This window comes from Rhinolophus ferrumequinum, chromosome 16, assembly GCF_004115265.2.
Source record: "Rhinolophus ferrumequinum isolate MPI-CBG mRhiFer1 chromosome 16, mRhiFer1_v1.p, whole genome shotgun sequence".
NCBI classification, from domain to species: Eukaryota; Metazoa; Chordata; class Mammalia; order Chiroptera; family Rhinolophidae; genus Rhinolophus; species Rhinolophus ferrumequinum.
The window spans coordinates 6,221,200-6,238,620 of NC_046299.1; the positions used below are offsets into that span (position 1 = coordinate 6,221,200).

The 17,421-nt window shown below is 59.7% G+C and overlaps 2 protein-coding genes across 2 annotated transcripts in view; one reads left to right on the forward strand and one right to left on the reverse strand.

Annotated features, from left to right (window-relative positions):
- FAM53B (family with sequence similarity 53 member B) overlaps positions 1-2,594 on the forward strand; it is a 68,083-nt gene extending 65,489 nt beyond the window's left edge. The window contains exon 4 of the mRNA XM_033129854.1: positions 1,361-2,594. Coding sequence (XP_032985745.1) covers positions 1,361-1,729 — 369 coding nt within the window. The 3' untranslated portion in view covers positions 1,730-2,594. The remainder of the gene's footprint in view (positions 1-1,360) is intronic.
- Positions 2,595-9,570: 6,976 nt separating this feature from the next.
- Positions 9,571-17,421, reverse strand: part of LHPP (phospholysine phosphohistidine inorganic pyrophosphate phosphatase) — a 117,587-nt gene continuing 109,736 nt past the window's right edge. Inside the window, exon 7 of the mRNA XM_033131282.1 lies at positions 9,571-10,476. Within this exon, the coding sequence (XP_032987173.1) occupies positions 10,380-10,476 (97 nt within the window). The 3' untranslated portion in view covers positions 9,571-10,379. The remainder of the gene's footprint in view (positions 10,477-17,421) is intronic.

Consider the following 17,421-nt stretch of genomic DNA (forward strand, 5'->3'; position numbering starts at 1 on the left):
CCCACCCTCGCCCCCCTCTGCCTTCCACGCGTGTCTCCCCAGAAGGGACTGCGTGGGCCGTTGGTGCCCCTGCCTGTCACAGCCCTCTGTCACGATCCTGTGCCCTGCTGTGAAAGCGGGCAATGAACTGAATCCACTTGTGCACACTGCCGCTGAGCACCCTTGGGTCATGTTCAGGCTGCCAGCTGGTCAGGCCGGCCCCACACACGCAGCTCTTGGCGGGTGCAGGGGAGGGGGAAGCTCTTTGCTTTTTAAACCCAGAGAGCAAGGTTAATAAGCTTTCCATGCAGGATTGGCCATATAAGTCATGGGCCCAGTGCAAAACCAAAATGAAGGGCCCTTTTAAAAAACTATTCAGAATGTCAAGATGACAACCACAGAGCATCAAAGCAAGCATAGGGCCCTCGGAAGCAAGCATCCCTATAGGCGGGAGCTCTTGACAGCCACGCTCTCTCACTGGGCCTCACAGGGCCCATTGCTGGCCTCTTACAGACGAGGCAGCTGAGGCCCAGGGAGCCTGATGGCTGGTGAGCCCAGCCACTCCAGCTGCCCGGAGGTGTCTGCCACCCGAATGCCCGTTGAGGGCTCAGGAGCCTTCTCCCACTAGAGAGTCAACGTCTCCTGGCCGGCCACCAGGCTCACATGGAAACCAGCTCCCTGGATGGCTGCAGACGTCAGCTCAGCCCTCCCGACCCCCCCGCCCCACCTCCTCTCCCCTCGTGGCGAGTGGGCAGGGTGGGCATTACGCCCCTTTGTGCAGCAGTGCAGCCTGGCGAGGCTTCCATTTGCGTCAGCAGAGTCACTCTGGCAATGTTCTCTTAAGGGCTCAAGAGCCTTCCTTGTCTGCAAAGGCGTGGGTTTGGCACTGTTGTCGTGGGGACCTTGGGTGGCCCCCTTTTCAGTTGAACAGTGTGACAAGGAATATTCACGTGGCTGAATTTTTCCATGTGTCCTAAAGTGTTTCCTTCAGATCAAAATCCTAGAAGTGCAGTTGTCTGAGGGAATCGGGTTATCTTTTTATCAGATCACCCTTCAGAAAGGTGGGACCGAGGGCTCTGAGCCCTCCCACCCCACCCCCCAAACGGGGTATTAATGAGGAAGCTGTGTTCTTTGCCACTTTGTAAATGAATAACTGAATTTTGCATTTCTTTATGACATGGTCTTCGTTGGCCAGGGGTATTTCTTCATGAGTGAGTGGTCGATGGCCACTTGCCCAGATGGTGGAGGAGTCTGGGATTTGGGTGGAGGACCCCTCGCCAGGTAGCCCCAGAGGCCTGGGCCTGGCCTGGGAGGGCGTCTGGTCCTTGGGTTCCGGGAGCGGGGCGTGCCCCTCAGTGACCTGTGTGTCTGTCTCCCACAGAACTGTCAGACCTTCAGCAGCCTCAGCTGTCTGAGCGCAGGGATGGAGGACTGCGGCCCCCACAGCCCCTTCACCCTCCACGTCAGCAGCACCAGGTCCTGGACGGCACTGCTGTCGGCCTCAGCCTCCGGCCCCGGGGGCCGGACCCCCGCCGGGACGCCAGTCCCTGAGCCTCTTCCCGCGTCCTTCGATGACCCCCTGGCCTGCAAGGAGGAGCTGTGCTGTGAGGACTCGGATGGCTGTGCCCCCGACGAGGTCTGCGGCAGGAATGGGGAGCAGGCCATGGCCTGGCGGGACCGCGGGGCTCCCGGGAACAGCCCTTGCTCCCTGGATGGCGAATTGGACATTGAACAGATAGAGAACAACTGAGGGGGCCTCGGCCCCTGGTCAGGGGTGGGGTGCATTAGGATCAACAGCTCCCTCTAGGCACTAGGTGGGCACTTGAAGGGGGGAGCCCCACTCCTGGGCCTGACAGAAGCTTCCCGGAAGGCGTCGGGTCCCAGGGAGCGAGCCCACCCCTCCCCGAGAGGCTGTCCAGGCTGCGGGGGGCCTCGGCCGCTCCCCAGCACAGCGGCCGCGGTTCCCAGAACTGCTGGAGCCGCTGCCGCTGCTCGGTTTGGGTCTGTCTCCCCGCTTCCCTCGGGGGATGTTAGCCACGAGCATCCAGTCACCCCGCTGGGCAGTCTCACGGCTCCGCTCTGCATGCTCTCAGGGGGCCTGGGCTCAGGTCCATCCAGTGGTGGCACGGCCGTTCTTGGCCTCCTGCTCAGGTTCAGTTTTGGGGAGTCGGCCCCACAGTTTCTTTCACTCAGTTTAATTCTGTGCCTTCTCTCCCAGGTCTCCCTGCTTCAGGCTTGGGAAGGTTCAGGAGATGCTTCCTTCTGTAGTAACACCAGAACCATTTGGCCTTAATTCCAAGTGTGACAGACAGAGGCCCAGGGTGTGGGGTGGCCCTCCACGTCTGAACTCGCAGAGCCCAGAGAACAACTTGGGGTAGGCCATCTTTGTTGGGTAGACGTTTGGTGGATCTCTTGGCTGAAAAGATAGACCCACTTACTTCTCCCGTGCATGGAGAGCCTGACCCCGTGGCTCTGCCACTCTGGGGGCCGCTTTGGCAGCGTTGGCAGATGGCAGCCATTCTCTGTGGCTGACCTGCCACTGAGTGATGAGTTAGTTGGATTCAGGGGAGTGGAGAGATGTCACCATGAAAGGGCAGAACCTCTCAGGAGGTCCTCAGGAGGTAGGAGCTATGAGCAGGTACACAAACCCAGGTCCTGTGCATATTCCCGGCGTGGAGGATGTCTGCTGGGTACTCTGGGGCGCTGGGTCAAGGGTCTGACGGCCCCTGCAGTGTTCATTGGTGGTGGGGTCTGCTGGCTTTGATCAAGGTGCCCCGCCCGCCGCGGGACCAGCCCACCTGCTGGCCAGCTGGGGAGCAGAGCATCTTCAGTTCTGCATCTTTGCTGTGGCCCCCCACCACCTGGAGGCACACGAGCACCCTCCCCAGCTCCTCACACCCCGCAGGCTCCCCGCTGGCAGTGGGGACAAGGAACCTGCCTCCTGAGGTCTCGCTCTCAGGCGGCTCCAATCCAGCCCAGCTGCAGACACGTGCCCTGGGCGCTGCTCCCGTGGAATTGGGCTTTTAGCAAGCTCCGCATCTTCTGCAGACAATAGCAATTGGGTCGGCTCATGAGCAAGTGGCTCCTTTTCCCAAAAGGCTAAAAATAACCGGTGCGCACTCTGGAGTTTGCTGACACGAAAAAAGGCACTTCGTAGTCACTCTGCTTCTGCTCTTCTTAACAGCAAATGCCTCACTGCTGCAGGTTTAGTACGAAAAGGTCTCACTTTTCCCCTCAAGAGAGACCCAACTGGGAAGCTCTACTTAAACCTTCACTTTTTTATATAAGTGTGGTGTCTCAGGTCCTGATTTATAGGTGGCTTTTCCTACAAATCAGCCATAAGATTCTTTCAGAAAACCCCTAGTCAGTGGCCTCGGAGAGGGTGTCGAAGCCTCTGGTTGGAAAGGCTCCGGTGTGTGGGTGCTGGGCAGGGCCTGGGGTGCGACCCAGCTTTGCCTCTGGTTCCCACCAAAAGCACATCCCCTGGGGACCCTGGAGAGCCAAACCAGAGAGCCGGTGGCTCTGGCAGACGATCTCGCCCGATCCCCACCTGGCGGGTTGTGGAGGTCTTAGCGGTGACCAGAGGAGGTGGGGCGGTTGTCGGGGGACATCTGGCAGTGCATGAATTCGGGGCGCACACGCTGGTGCTTCATGTCCTCAGAAAGCATGGGGTGGGGGGAGGTACTGGCGTCCGGCCCACACCCAGCGTGGCCACAGAGGGACCATGGCCTGTAAAACAGTCCTTCCTGTACAAGAAGGCAGGCCCCCATCTCCTGGTCCACAGGACAGTGAGGGCTGGGGGTCCGAGCCAGGATGGGCCTGAGCAGCCCCCAGATGCCTTTCCTCACAGCTAGGAGGGGAGGCATATGGCAGTGGGTGTCCCATGTGTCCCTCAGACCCTGCTGGCCACCTACACCCAAGCTGGTCCTGTCGACCTACAAGCCCAGCCTTGGGGATTTTCAGGCAGAAGGGATTCTGGCCCAAAGCAGGGTCTGGCTTTTTGCAGCCCCCTCAGGCCCCTCTTGACTGTCACTGCCACACCGGATCTCCTAGCCCAAGCTCACAGCATCAGTGACAAGGGGACAGAATGGCCAGTGTCCCTTCTGCTCAGAGGAAAAGGCCTTCAGCTGACTACGTGTTTGTCCTGATGGGAGAGTGCAGACTCCATGTAGAAGGTACCGCCATCTGGCTGGCACCAGGTCTTCTGGTCTTAGAGCTCTTGGAGGGAGGGAGGGGGGCTCACCCAGCAGGTTCCCTCTGACCCTGTGCCACTGTCCAGAGGCAGTCGGTGGGCTGGCAGACTCATCCCACAGAAGCCTCACTTTTGTCGGGGCCCTGCCTTTTGTAGCTGATGCCCATGAAGTCCTGCCTGAGAGGGGAGACTGAGGGAGGGCTGGGCCAGACCACTGCCTATGGGGTGGGAGGAGGGGCTGAAGGACAAGAGCCGGATCATGGCTCCGGGAGAGCTGGGTGGGGAGGAGAGGCTTACTGTCACATGGCATCCCCGCTCACTCCAAAGGAGTGTCCTCTAAAGCCGCCGTCTGCCGTGGGGGCCGGGCCTCACTGTTTACAGGGCCGCAAACCCTCTTGCCTTACTCGCAGTGGAGGCCGGGCCTGGCCCAGGACCCACAGGCACACACCACGTCTGGGCCACAGGGGAACCTGTTCTGACCATGCATACGGATTTTCATTCTCAGAAAGCCTTACTTTTCCACACAATTTTTGTAGCAGGAAAGTTTTGTGAATTTGTACTCTGAAAGAAAATTTCAATAAAGGAAAGCTCACATTATATTAAAAAAACAAAGAAATCCAAACGTCCAAATGGGTCTCCGTGTGCGGGCGGGTGGCGTGTGATTTCCCACGCTCTGGCTGACGCTGCCCGAGGGGGCGCGCAGGGCACCGCCTGTCTGAGCGGCGTTCCAAGCACACTGGCTGCCCTGTTGTATCCCCGTGTCTGCCCGTGAGGTTCAGGTGATACACCCTGGCCTCGGGGCCGGTCACCTGAGTGATGACCGCTTCAGGCTCTGCGCCTGGAGTGTGAGCAGCCCTGCCAACAGCACGGCTGGGCAGGTGCCACCCAGACTCGCTGCTCCCACGCAGGCAAGGGGGCTGCCTCTTCCTACAGCCACACAGTGGGTCAAGCCCCTCCCATTAGCGCCAGTCACAGAAAATCGCGCCTCTTTAAAGAGAAAAAGAGTTTTTTAAAAACCCCAGACCGCAGCAGAGACCTTGTAGCCTAGGTAGGATAGTCTGCCCTTCTAGCATCGTCTCTTTGGCAAAGAAATTGTGTTTCCAGTGCGTGGGGGGTGTTCTGGGGGCTTGGTGACAGCGCATAGACTGTTTCTGGGGCTGTAGCGTGCTTTCCCGACACGGACGTATTTCAGGAAGGGTGGTGGCCAGAGCACATGGGGTTGGGCCAGGCCCCCACCCGGGGCAAAGCAACCTGTGTGCCGAGGCCGCGGGGTCTGTCCTCACCTCCACCCACCGCAGCCTGTCCTCCACGCAGGCCACAACTGTCTTGCACTAGGAGCCGCTCTAGTCTCTCAGGAATTTGCTTGTTACTTTTACTGTGTAAATAAAGCTTCCTGGTTCAATATCCAACCGTTGGGAGCTGGCTGTGTGGTTTCTGTTGGGTGTGGCTAATAGGCAGGTCCCCCTTCCACCCATGGCAGGGACAGAGCCTGGCCCCTTCTGTCCTCTCCGAGCCTCAGGCTCAGGGCCATAAAATGGGGGTAGCAGACCATCTCAGAGCTGTCGAGAGGCTGGCTATGTGAGCGACTGTGGGAGAGGGGAGGGCTGGCCATGGCCGGGCCGTGGCTCTGGTCACGGGGGACCCACTGGAGGCTGTGTGTGTGTGTGTGTGTGTGTGTGTTTGGGGTGGAGGGGCTTGGCTCCTCGCTCTGGCCAGGAACCCCAGGACCACAGACTTACCCCTCTCTAATTTCCAAGTCCGGATGGGTGGAGGAAGCTGACTGTCACAGAACGCGCGTGGGCACATCAGCTCAGCCGTCAGCAACGCCAAGGCAAGGCCACATGGCGGTTTGCTCCAGGTTGCGCTGCTGTGTGGACTGCCAGGCCTGGCCAAGAAGGTGGCATCGGCTGGGCTCCGCCACAGAGGACTGGATGGCTCAGCCCTGTGCTGCTTGGGCTTTGGACACCGGCACACGCAGTGCGGCCCAGAGTGGGCTCAGGGCACACGGTTGGGGACCACTGGCTAACTAAGCTCAGGAGACCAGGACATTTACAGCCTGAGGACAGGTGTGGAGGCTTCTGTAATTGCGATAACCCGACGTTTGCTCACGTGATCCGACCATAGAGTTTTGCTCAGAACACGTACTGGGTCCTGAGGACGCCCCTCTGGAACGAAGGTTGTCAGACTCTGCCTGTTTTCTGTTTAGCATCAGCTCTCTCGTCAAACAAAATGGTCTATGAATATCTAGTTCATGAGGCAGGTGAAGGAAGGTTGCTGTGGCTGAAGCTAGGGGTGAGGGGAGCCCCACCAGTCAGCCTTGTAGCACCAAGGCCCAGGGACCCAGCCTCATGTCCCTAGGACTGACAGGGCAGGGACCAGGGGAGGCTCTGCCAAGCACAGTGGCCACCACATGTTCCTCACCGGAGGGGAGGGCACCTTCCCAGGTTGAAGAAGGTCCTACTGCTGGACAGCACTATTATCCAGTGTGGCCCTGGATGGAGCTCCAGCCCCTAAGTGGCCCTTACCGGCCCCCCTCAGATGAGCTCCCTGGCTGTGGGCTCCAGCATCTGCTCCCGCTCAGCTCGCCCAGCTCTGGCCCATCTGCTTCTTGCTCTGGTGTGGCCCCCACGGCAGGGGAAGCACGTGGCCACGCCCTCCTGTCCCTCGAGATTTGCTGGAGGCAGGACACTGCCCCTGGCACAGGCTCTGGGCACAGGCTCTGGGACGTTTGCTGGGCAGCAGCTCCACCCTGCCCTGCGGGTGGGTCCGGCCCCGCTTAACACTTGGGGGTGCTTACATGAGAGAGTCAATGCAAAATAACTGCAGTACCACCCGAGACATACAGTATAACCCAGATCGTGTTAAAAACATCCATCTGCCCGTGGTAAGAGGGCCGAGAGGAAATGCCCCAAATATTAACAGTGGTCAGACTCTGAGTGACTTGGTTTTTTATGCTTTTCTATTGAATTTCCTATAGCAATACATATTGCTTTTATAATCTAAAAGAAAAATCAAAAGTTAAGGAAAAATGAGGGGCGGGCGGGTGGCTCAGATGGTTAGAGCATGAGCTCTGGGCAACAGGGCTGCCGGTTCGATTCCCACATGGGCTAGCAAGGTGCGCCCTCCGCAACTGGAATGAAGTCAATGAGCTGCTGCTGAGCTCCCGGGTGGCCAGATGGCTCAGCTGGCTGCAGCACAGGCTCTCCACCACAAGGTTGCAGGTTCAACTCCCGCAAGGGACTAAGATTGAACACGGCACCTTGAGCTGAGCTACCACTGAGCTCCCGGATGGCTCAGTTTGTTGGAGTGTGTCCTCTCAACCACAAGGTTGCCGGTTCCACTCCCACAAGGGATGGTGGGCTGCGCCCCTTGCAACTAACAACAGCAACTGGATTTGGAGCTGAACTGCATCCTCCACAACTAGGATCGAAAGGACAACTTGACTTGGATGGAGCTGATGAGTCCTGGGAAAAACACACCACTGTTCCCCAATAAAAAGTCCTGGAAATACACACTGTTCCCCAATAAAGTCCTGTTCCCCTTCCCCAATAAAATCTTAAAAAAAAAAAAAAAGGAAGAAAGGAAAGAAAAAATGAGATCCTGCAAAGTGCCTGATATGTTTATCATCTAAACTGGGACGATTCTGAGAGGCGAGGCCCGAGCTATGGATAATCACGATAGGGTGGGAGGTGGACCCATGAGCACAGGGGCCCTTCCCTGCATCCCCACTTCTGTGCCCTTCCCACCTGCCCACCCTGCGAGGGGTGGGAAAGCCCAGCAGGAAGGGATCGGCCCTCCTGAGTCTGAGGGACCTGGTTTAGCCTGATCTGGAGGAGAGGAGTGCTGACACCAGCCAGTCGGGACAGGCGCACACCTGGTGCTGAGGACCAGACTCCCCAGCCTGGCTCCTGCCTCGTCAGCCCTGAAGGCCAGCTCCACTGAAGCCTGAGAGCTGCCTGCCCGGCTTGGGGGCATGGAAGGAGAGTCTGCAGCAGGCCAGGACAGACCTGGACGGACCCAGGGTGAGGAAGGCCCTCCTTCTTGGCAGCAAAACAGGTCACCATCCCCAGCCAAGTGACAGGGCAAGTGGTGTGGCCTGGTCCCTGGCAGGACTCAGTGAATGCCTGCTAAGGAAAGGATGAAGTCGCTGAAGCTCAGGGGTTACACGCTGCCCCCCAATTTTAGGGCCAGACCTCAATTCCAAAGAACATTTTGTCCCTAGAGGGAGGACACGCGAGCTGACTCGCATGGAGAGGGCCACCCCACAGGATTGTGGCAGCGACAGAAAAGGCATGGCTGCAGGATCAGACCTTGATTCATGCCTCAGCTCTGCCCCTACCCAGGCACCCCGTAGGCGAGTCGGCGAGGCCCTTCCTCTCTGCACCTTAGTTTGCTTATCTGTAAAAAGAGATGACCTCACCCACTTCACTGACCCCACAGCTTGGGGAGGGGGTGCCGTGTCCTCGGTCCAGACACCGCAGGGGCCTGCACCTGCTGTCCCTGTGACACCCTCCCTGTCCCCACTCCTGGGCAGCAGCTTGCCAAAGGCAACCCCACTTGTCACGGTGAGAACACCAGCCTCCTTCCTCTGGGGGGGCGCTGCCTGGCTGCAGGCTGCTGCAGAGGGCAGCACGCAAGGACAGTTGCAAGGAGGGAGAAAGAAGGAAAACGAGCAGAAGGCTGAGGGCTGTCCCCAAGCAGTCGTCCGCCACGCCCTGCTGAGCTGCAGCCCTCTGCCCCTGCTGGCCAGCCACCAACCAGGCCACCACGTGGGTCCCCAACAAGCTGTCATTAGGGGACTCGATCAAAGAGCATATTTCCCAGTTCATAGGCCAACGCCCCTCCTCCCTCGCAGGCCAGTGACACCAGCCTGGTGGCCTCCCATCTTGATGAAAAGAGCCACCACCGGGCCCTCCTAATCCTGATCTAATGATGGCTGGGCAGGTAAGGCGTGGGGACCGCAGGGAGTCCAGTGTTTTACCGTCGTCGTCTGCCTTTGTTTCGTGGAAATCCTGTCACAGAGGACCCAGGACTTCTTTTATGAGACGTCTCCCAAGATTGATTTGGGAGAAATAGCACGATCAAGTCATCTGTTCAGCTGATTGATTTTGAAACCTGAACAGGGCGGTGAGGGAATTAAGGAAATGCATGGCTCCTCACTGCTGGCCATGGGGCTGACCTGGAGGGAAGGCCGACATTTGTCCCCTGGTCCACCTTGTCCCCTGGGAACCTAGGGCAGTGCACTGTCCCCTCGCTCTGTTAAATGAAGGGGTTGGGGCAGGTGAGATGTCTCAGGGCCTGGCAGGCCCTCTGCTGTTCAGCGGTTCCAACCCATGGCAGGACCAGGGACCAGGCTGCGCCCCTGCCCACCGCCCCCCAGCCCACAGCGCTCAGCAGTCAGGGCGCGAGTCGGCTGCAGATCAGCGCGGTTTATTTAACGGTTAGTTTCCTCCTGCACACACTGGGATGACACAAGTCTATCAAGTTGTGGCTCCAAAAAGTTGTACCCTCTGTGCCTGCGACCTTGATCCTAGAGGTTAACATTCTTGCTCTATAGCACGTGGTCTTCCAAGTGCCCTTGGAGCTGCCCCAGCTTTTGGCTCCAAAGGTGACTTCTGGGGACAGGAGAGGGTGGGCCGGCATTGCGTGGGGTGGGGGGAGGGCAGGGTGCTAAGCGGCCACTCGGACTCCGGGTGTGGGTGGGGATGGCTGGGCAGTCTCAGCTCAGAGCTGCATGGACTGCACGAGAGGCTCGTTTCCACCAGGCTCCTCACTAAATGCAAAGAACGTTTGATAAAGAGGCAGCGGGCAAATGGCCCTGGTCCAGTTAAGTGGAGCACTGACGGGTCCAGGTGCACAGGGTCACGTGCATCGGGGACATTCCCAGAGCACCTCCGGCCCACGCCCAGAGCATTTCCTTCTCTGGAGGTCTGTTCCACTGTCCTGACTTCACTAGGGCAGCACAGGCAGGCCATCAGGAAGGGGACACACTCTGCCTGGGAGACTGGGGGACGTGACTGGGGGGAGGGTGGAAGGGCACAGCAGAGGGAGACAGAGGAAGGGCTGGCCAGGCTCAGGCCCCGGGGCAGGACAGCCCACGACTGTCAGGCTGGTGCCCTCTTGCCTGCCTGTAGAGGACGAAGGGGAAGGCCTTGGTGGTCCAGGCACGGGGGCGGGCGGCAGGAGGCTGGGGGCCCTCCCAGGCCTGTCACTTGTCTGCGTGCTGCAGCAGCAGGTCCACGGCCTCTGCGAGGTTGTCCACATACCCATCAGCCTTCACTTCTGGATGGTGCTCGTCACTGGGCCTGGAGAGCGGGGCAGTGGTCAGTCAATTGGCGACCCCATGCTGACTCCCCTGAAGCCGCTGCTTTCCAACCCCTAGCACAGCCAGGTCAGGCAGCCTGTGACCGACAGCTGCTCCCCTCCCTCCCCCAGGACACACGCACCTCCCTCCTAACTGGGCCCCCCACCTGGAGGCCCCCCCAGACCACGTCCCTGCTCAGAGCCCTGTGGTGGAGTGACCGCATCACACACTTGACAGGGGCCATGAGCCTGGCTGTGATCTGAGCTCCTTCCTGCCCAAACCCAGGTGGCCCACAGGCCACCTGGTCAGTGCCCTCGGAGGCCACTCCTGTGACTGGTCTCCTGGCAAAGCCGCTCTCTGGCTGGGAGTTTGGGGGCGAGAACCGCCCGGAGCTTTCATCCATTCCCTAGATCTCCTGAGGTCCAGCTGGAGGCTGAGGAAAAGGAGGGTAAAACCACGTGATAAATGCTGACACCTATGGGGTCTGTGCAGCACCAAGGGGACCCCACACGGGGACTTTGTGGGGGAGGGGCTGTGGGCTGACTCCTGAAGTAGAGTGGGGTCCAGGTGACACAGGAGGTGGAGGGGAACTGGAGCTTGGGATGGGCTTCTGGGTACAAGAGTCTGGACAGTAGGAGAAGCTGGGACCTTGTCCCGGGGACCATGGGCAGCCTGGGGGGCTGTGAGCTGGAAAGTGGGGTCCTGCTGACCAGAAGGCCCCTCCCCAGTACTCATGAGCTGGATCTTGGCAGGAATGGGGGCCCCCTCTGCCACCTCACACAGCGAACAGCCCGCTGCTCCCATCCCCCCAAGGTCTGACCGCGCCCTCCCGGCAGACAGGCCACCACCTCAGGAGCTCCCGCCCTGTCTGGAGTGGTGGAAGTTGCTTCTGACAACATCCCAAAAGCCAAGCTTCACATTGAAGGGTCTGGTTTCTGCAAAGCACGTCACCCTAAAAGGTCTGTCATGAGCAAGGGTACCTCTTCCTCTAAAGAGTTTTCAGCCCAATGGCCTGGGGGCCACCTCCCCAGGGGCTGCTGAGGACGGAGGAGGGGCGACCAGCAGCCTTGACCGGGGGACACGGCGAATGACTGAGGGCATCGTTCTCTGGTTCCCGAGTGTGGCCACCCTGCAGCTCACGGGTCGACATGCTCACGGACAGGCACCCACGGGGCGAGCGACTGACTCCCCCAAACGTGAGGCCCCACACCAGGAGCCTTGGGGCAGACCAGGGACAAGGACACAGGGACCTGCTCACCACCCGCCGGATCAGCAACTCAAGCCATCGCAGACACGCACCATCTAGTGAACGTGGGAATTGACGTCATCCGGCATGAGTGGCGAAATGCATTACCTGTCACTCTCAAAAGGGAGCACGGCCACTGCTGAAAACTGTTGGTACGTACTTGTGACCCAGCCATGCCACTCCTAGGTATGCACACCACAAAAGTGCCACATGTTCACCAAAAGACATGTCTAGCATGTTCAAAGCAGCTCTAGTTGTAAAAGCAAAAAGACGAAAGCTACACACACGCCCCTCAGCAGGACAGGGGCAGCTGTAGTGCCAGCACAGCTGGGGTCACCGCACTACAAAACACCCAGACTGCATTACTCCACGCTGCAGTGTCTGTCCAGAGTCACCCACAGGCGTCACGACGGGCACAAGAAGCCTGGCTCACGGGACCCATACTAGCTGACCGGTTCATACCAAGTCCAGGAACAGGCACAACCAGTCTGTTCAGTGCAGGGGTCAGAAGACGGTTACTCCTTGGAGGATACGAGGCTGGCAGGAGAGGCCTGGCACAGGTGTTCAGCACCGTTATGGCGACGATTGAGAACTCTGCAAGCAGGAGCAACTGTGTGCTGGGGCCGGGGCTGGGGCTGGGCAGGGAGATGGAGCAGGACACACAGACGGGACCCACAGATACACTGTGAGGTAGAGGGAAGATTGTGAGTGTGTGTTGGGGTGGGGGGCAGCCATGGACACTGGAATGCTTTGGGGACATCCCAGCAGCCTGAAGGAAGTGGCCAGCGGCTGGCTCCAGCGCTGTGGCCGGGCCCCTGCTCTTGCCTATGTGCAGGAGGCTTGAGTCCCTTGTGGTCCTGGACATGCCCTTTTGGGCTCCCCTCAGCTACCCCTGGGGCCTGAGGGCAGCTCTGAAGCTCCACTCACAGACATGGTGGGGGTGCCCCTGCCTCCACTTAGGAGGGGGCTGTCGGGGGAAGTGGGGTGGCCAGGCAGGCTTCAGGCTGTGCATGCCCAGGGGCCGACACGCCTGCCCTGCTCTGTGACCCCGCCCACCATGCCCGCAGATCGCCAGCTCTTCTCTCCACAACAGTGAGGTCAGAAAAGGAACAAAACTTCTCCCAGCAAACACCCCCACCCCGATTCATCCCCCAAGTCCCTGGGCAGCTGGCCCTCCTCAGATACCTTCACGGGACCCTCGGGTCAGGTTTACTGTCCAATGAGGAAACAAATCCCCCATCAAAGAAATGCTCTGCAATGAGATGCTAGCCAGCCCTGCTCAGCATACAGGACGTAGCCGAATGGTGTGCATGGCTAATTATGTTTAATTACATATCATTTAAATTCGAGAATCCATTAAAAGAAAGGATTGCATCAGCAGCCACTGTTTGCCAACACGGAGGAAATCGTGAACTTTCACGTCTCAATTACGTGACACCGCTGTGGGCTGCGGCTCTCAGGGAGGGACTCGTTCTGGGCCCCCCGAAGGCCCAAAGGCCCGGAAGCAGCTACACTTGGCCCAGTGGACCCCACTCCATGCTGGCCAGTGACCTGTGACCCATGGAGCCTCAAAGACTGCACACAACGGAGGCTGAACCAAGAAAACCAGCAGACATGCCCTTGGCAGTGGAACAGAGCAGAGAGGGTGACGGGGCAAGGGGCCAAGAGAACCCACTGGCCCTGCCAGGACAGAGCACGACATGTGGGGCAGCAAGAGAGAGGAGAGCTGAGATGGGGTGGGGAGGTTGTGGGGAGAGACAGACAGACAGACAGAGGGACCCAGGGCTACACACACAGAGGAAGAGAGAGGAAGGAGGGAAGAAGGGCAGCATGACAAACAGAAAGAGGGAAGGAGGCAGGGAGGGAGGGATGAGAAACCGAGTCACGGAGACGGGCAGAGAGGAGAAAACAGAAAAAGAGAAAAGAAGGTGGGAGAGAGCAGGAGACAGAGAGAGACACGGAAGGAGGGGGAGCAGAGAGAGGGTGAGAGAGACAGAAAGAGAGGGACCGAGGGAAGGAGGCCAGAAAGACAGGGACAGAGAAACAGAAAAAGGAGACAGACAGAGCACACGTAAAGTTTGGGACTGGGTGGGACAGACAGCAGAGTCTCCAGGCAGAGAGCGGGCAGCACCTGGTGTGTCCCTGAGCTGCCTCAGTGGCCTGTTCCAGGCCACGAGTGCCCTGATCACCCCTCTGTCCCTGCACCCCACGGGCTCGGCTGAGGCCCCTCCCCTGCCCCGTTCCCACACAGGGTGGCCTCCCTGCTCTGCTCCCCACGAGCTGTCTCTTCACCTCCCTGAGCCTCAGTTTCTTCATCTGTAAAGTGGGCGTATAACTCGGTTCTCAGGATCACTCTGAGCATGAAGGGAGGTGTGACTGAGGGCACACGTGGTGCTTCCCTTGCACCTGGGGGGCCCTCAAGCAGATGCGGGCGTCCACCTCCTCCCTCTGCCCTCGCTGCCCTCTGACCTCCTGCGGCTCATAGTCCAATTCCACACTCCCAGTAGGGACCAGTGCTGGGAAGGGAAGAAAGGAGCTCAGGGTCTGAGGGACATTATAGGGGGAGCTGAGGGTGTCAGGGAAGCTTCCAGAAAGAGGAACATGAGGCTGGATTCCCATCCCACCCCACATCCATAGGCCTCAATTCTAGCCGCCTCAGGTCTTGCCCCAAAGGTAGAGGTAGAGGCAGACCCCGAGGGCAGTGTCCCACCCAGGGCAGCAGGCTCCTCTCGGCTCTCCTGGGCTCCTGTGGGTGGGCCCTCTGTGCACAGCAGCCTTGAGTGGGTCCCACTGCCCCAGTTTTGGAGTTGGAAGCGGAGGCACAGAGCTGTGACTTGTCAGCAGGACCAGGAGGTTGACCAGGAGCCAGCATGGCTTCCACCCCCTTGCTGAGTTGGGCCCCTTTCCAAGGGTACAGTGGGGCCTTCTGCTCAAGACTGTCCCTTCCCCTCTTTCTTCCCGTTCGCTGGCTCTTCCCTCCCTCTTCTGCAGCCCCCACCTCTCCCTGTGTAAACTCTGCTGTGGCCCATGTCACAGCCCAGTTCCTTAGCAGAGCCGATGAGTCTGTCCTAACGAGGTGTTAGGACACACGCCAGCCACCCAGGGGCCAGGGCCTGCTGCTCTTCAGACCTCACGGCTCTCCCACACCGCTGCCCACACTCTGTCCAGGAATGGCATGATCACTAGGTCCTGCTCCACCTGCAAACTCCTGCTCATCCTTCAGGACCTCACCCACTTGTTCCCACGTCCAACTCTACGCTCCATCCCACAGGGTGAGTTGCTCTCCTTTTTGAACACAGCACTTGCCCCCTGCCCCCCCACCATTCCATTCTGCTGGTGCCCCGCTGACGTGGGCTGCCTAGAGGGCGGGGCCAGGCTTCCTGCCCTGGGTGGTCACCCACACAAGCCTGGCCCAGCACAGGCACCCAGGAAGCGTCTGCTGTCGTGTGAATGAACAAAGCCCCCACCCCGGGCAGGGTGCTGCCTGTCATTAGCTATTCCTCCCCCTCATGTCCTGTGAGCTGAGGGAAGGAGGCAGCCACCGAGGAGAGAACAAGGCCAATTTGTGCGTGGGCCTGCACAGCGTCACAGGGACCGTCTTTGTCACAGCCGAAGGAAAATGGTGGCCGGATTTCCAGGCAGGAGCCCCGCAAGGTCCGTCTCCGCGCCGCCTCCCTCTCGCGGGCCCACAAGGACCAGCGCCTCCTCCCTGGCTCCACCCACAAGGGGACACAGGTGCCGCCTCTCCCTGGGGTCTCCAGGCGTCAGTGCCACCTCCCCACCCAGGTCTGCTCCAGGGCAAGGCCCCCCAGAGGCTCCTGAAACCACAGGCCCCAGCATTGATCACACAGGGAGGGACATGCGTCCTTGTCCCCTGTTGTTTGGAAAGGACCAGCCGCACCCCTGGTGGCTGAGGGCCAGGCCCTGGGGGTGGGCTGGCTAAGTGAATTCAGGGAACTGGACCTGGAGGGTGACACCATTGAGAGTGACGCCAACTCGGGCTGTGCTGACGAGTTTGGAAGAAAAGGACAGAGGATGTCATGTCCTGGGGCCAGGGGTGAGAGGCAGAGTTAGGGGCCTCTTTCCACCTGAGCCCCAGGAGTCCAAGACCCAGGGGCCTGCACAGTTCTTTATAATGGGGTTTGGGGCAGAGCGTGGCCTCCTGCAAACACCCAGAGGATGCTGCCCGGAGACCCGCCTCCACCCGCCTTCGTCTATGCTTTTCTGGGGGCTGATGACGGGGCTCCCACCACTGCCTGTGGCCCAAACATGAGGCCTGTGCCACAGGGCTGCCCACTGTCCACCTACTGGCCCAGGACGCACACTGTCAAGATAGCAGCTTGCTGGGGGCCCAGCAGGGCAGTCATTGACCTCCTGGCCTGAGCTGGCTTCAGGCAGGTGACCGAGGGTCAGTGGTCGGTCATCGTGGGGTGGCTGGGAGAGCGGAGTCAGCCACAGATCTCAGATGGGTTGCTTCCCCTCTGTCCCCTGGGCCAGTGGGGGACCTGGGTGCCTCTGGGAAAGTACTGGGTCCTGCTGCTGACAAAGAAACTGACGTGGAAGCTCCTCGTGCCTTTATCCAGCCATGGTCTGCTGAGCGCCTCCTTCCCAGGGACCCTGACCTGGGAGGTCCCACAGGAGCCCTGGGCCATCCTGCCTGCCTGCCTTGCTCGTGGCTGAGCCTGGTCGCTGTCTCCAGCCTCAGACGCCCACCCTCACTCAGAGACCAGCTCAGCCCTCAGGCCTGGGTCCCCTATCTTGTCCACCGGGCCCTCAGCTCCCCTGGCCCCCATGTCCCACCTGGGGACCCTATAGTCTGGGGCACCTGCTGTCACTGATGGCAGGCAGGGACCTGCCCGCCCTCCCTCCCTTGTCCAACCAGCTCACACAGACAGAGGCCACTGCTTTAAATTCATGCAGGGAGAAAATACCGAAATAAAAACCCAAGCCTAAAGAGTCCTTGCCTCAGGCCGCCCCGAGGCCCACAGCTCCCCGGTTAGGAAAGAGAATGGGGACACGCTTCTGCAGGCTGGGACCTCCCCGGAGGTAGAAGGTTCAGGTGTCTGGGCCTCCCCTGTCTGTCTGCTCATCTGTAACAGGTAGAGGGTGGGGAGGGGGAAGAGGTAACCCTCCCCCAGGTTACCCTCCCCATGGAGTCTTGGTGCAAATGAGAAAGCAGAGGTGTGCCCTGGGTGACTTGCAGCCTGAACCACCTCCTGAAGCCTTCCCCCCACCCAGGGAGGGCCAGGCCCCCCAGGGAACTAACAGTGGAGCCTGGGGTCTGACATCTATGGGTTAGGGGATGGGGCATCACAGGTGCTCAGCCAGGGTGGTCACCTCGAATAGAGGTGAGGGGCTGAGCCTTGGAAGGTGCAAGGTCACAGGCAGCTGTGTGTGTGATGATAAGGGACCCCAAATCACCCCAAGACTGTCCCCCCAGCCCTGGTACCCCTCCCAGGAGCTATGGCCGGCTATCCCCCTTTCTTTCTGCCTCTGCTTGTCAGAGGAGCTAAAGGTGGGGTAGGCTCCCGTGCCCACCAAGGGGGAGACACACCCTCCCTGCATGTGCACGTGTGGGCTGGCGTGGGCTGGGGGTGCCACCCAAAGAGAGGGGAAGGTGGTATTATCTGTGTTTCCTGCCTCGAGCCTTGGTGGTCCCTAGGTTTTTCCTGGGAGTCTGACCCCATCCTGACATGGTGG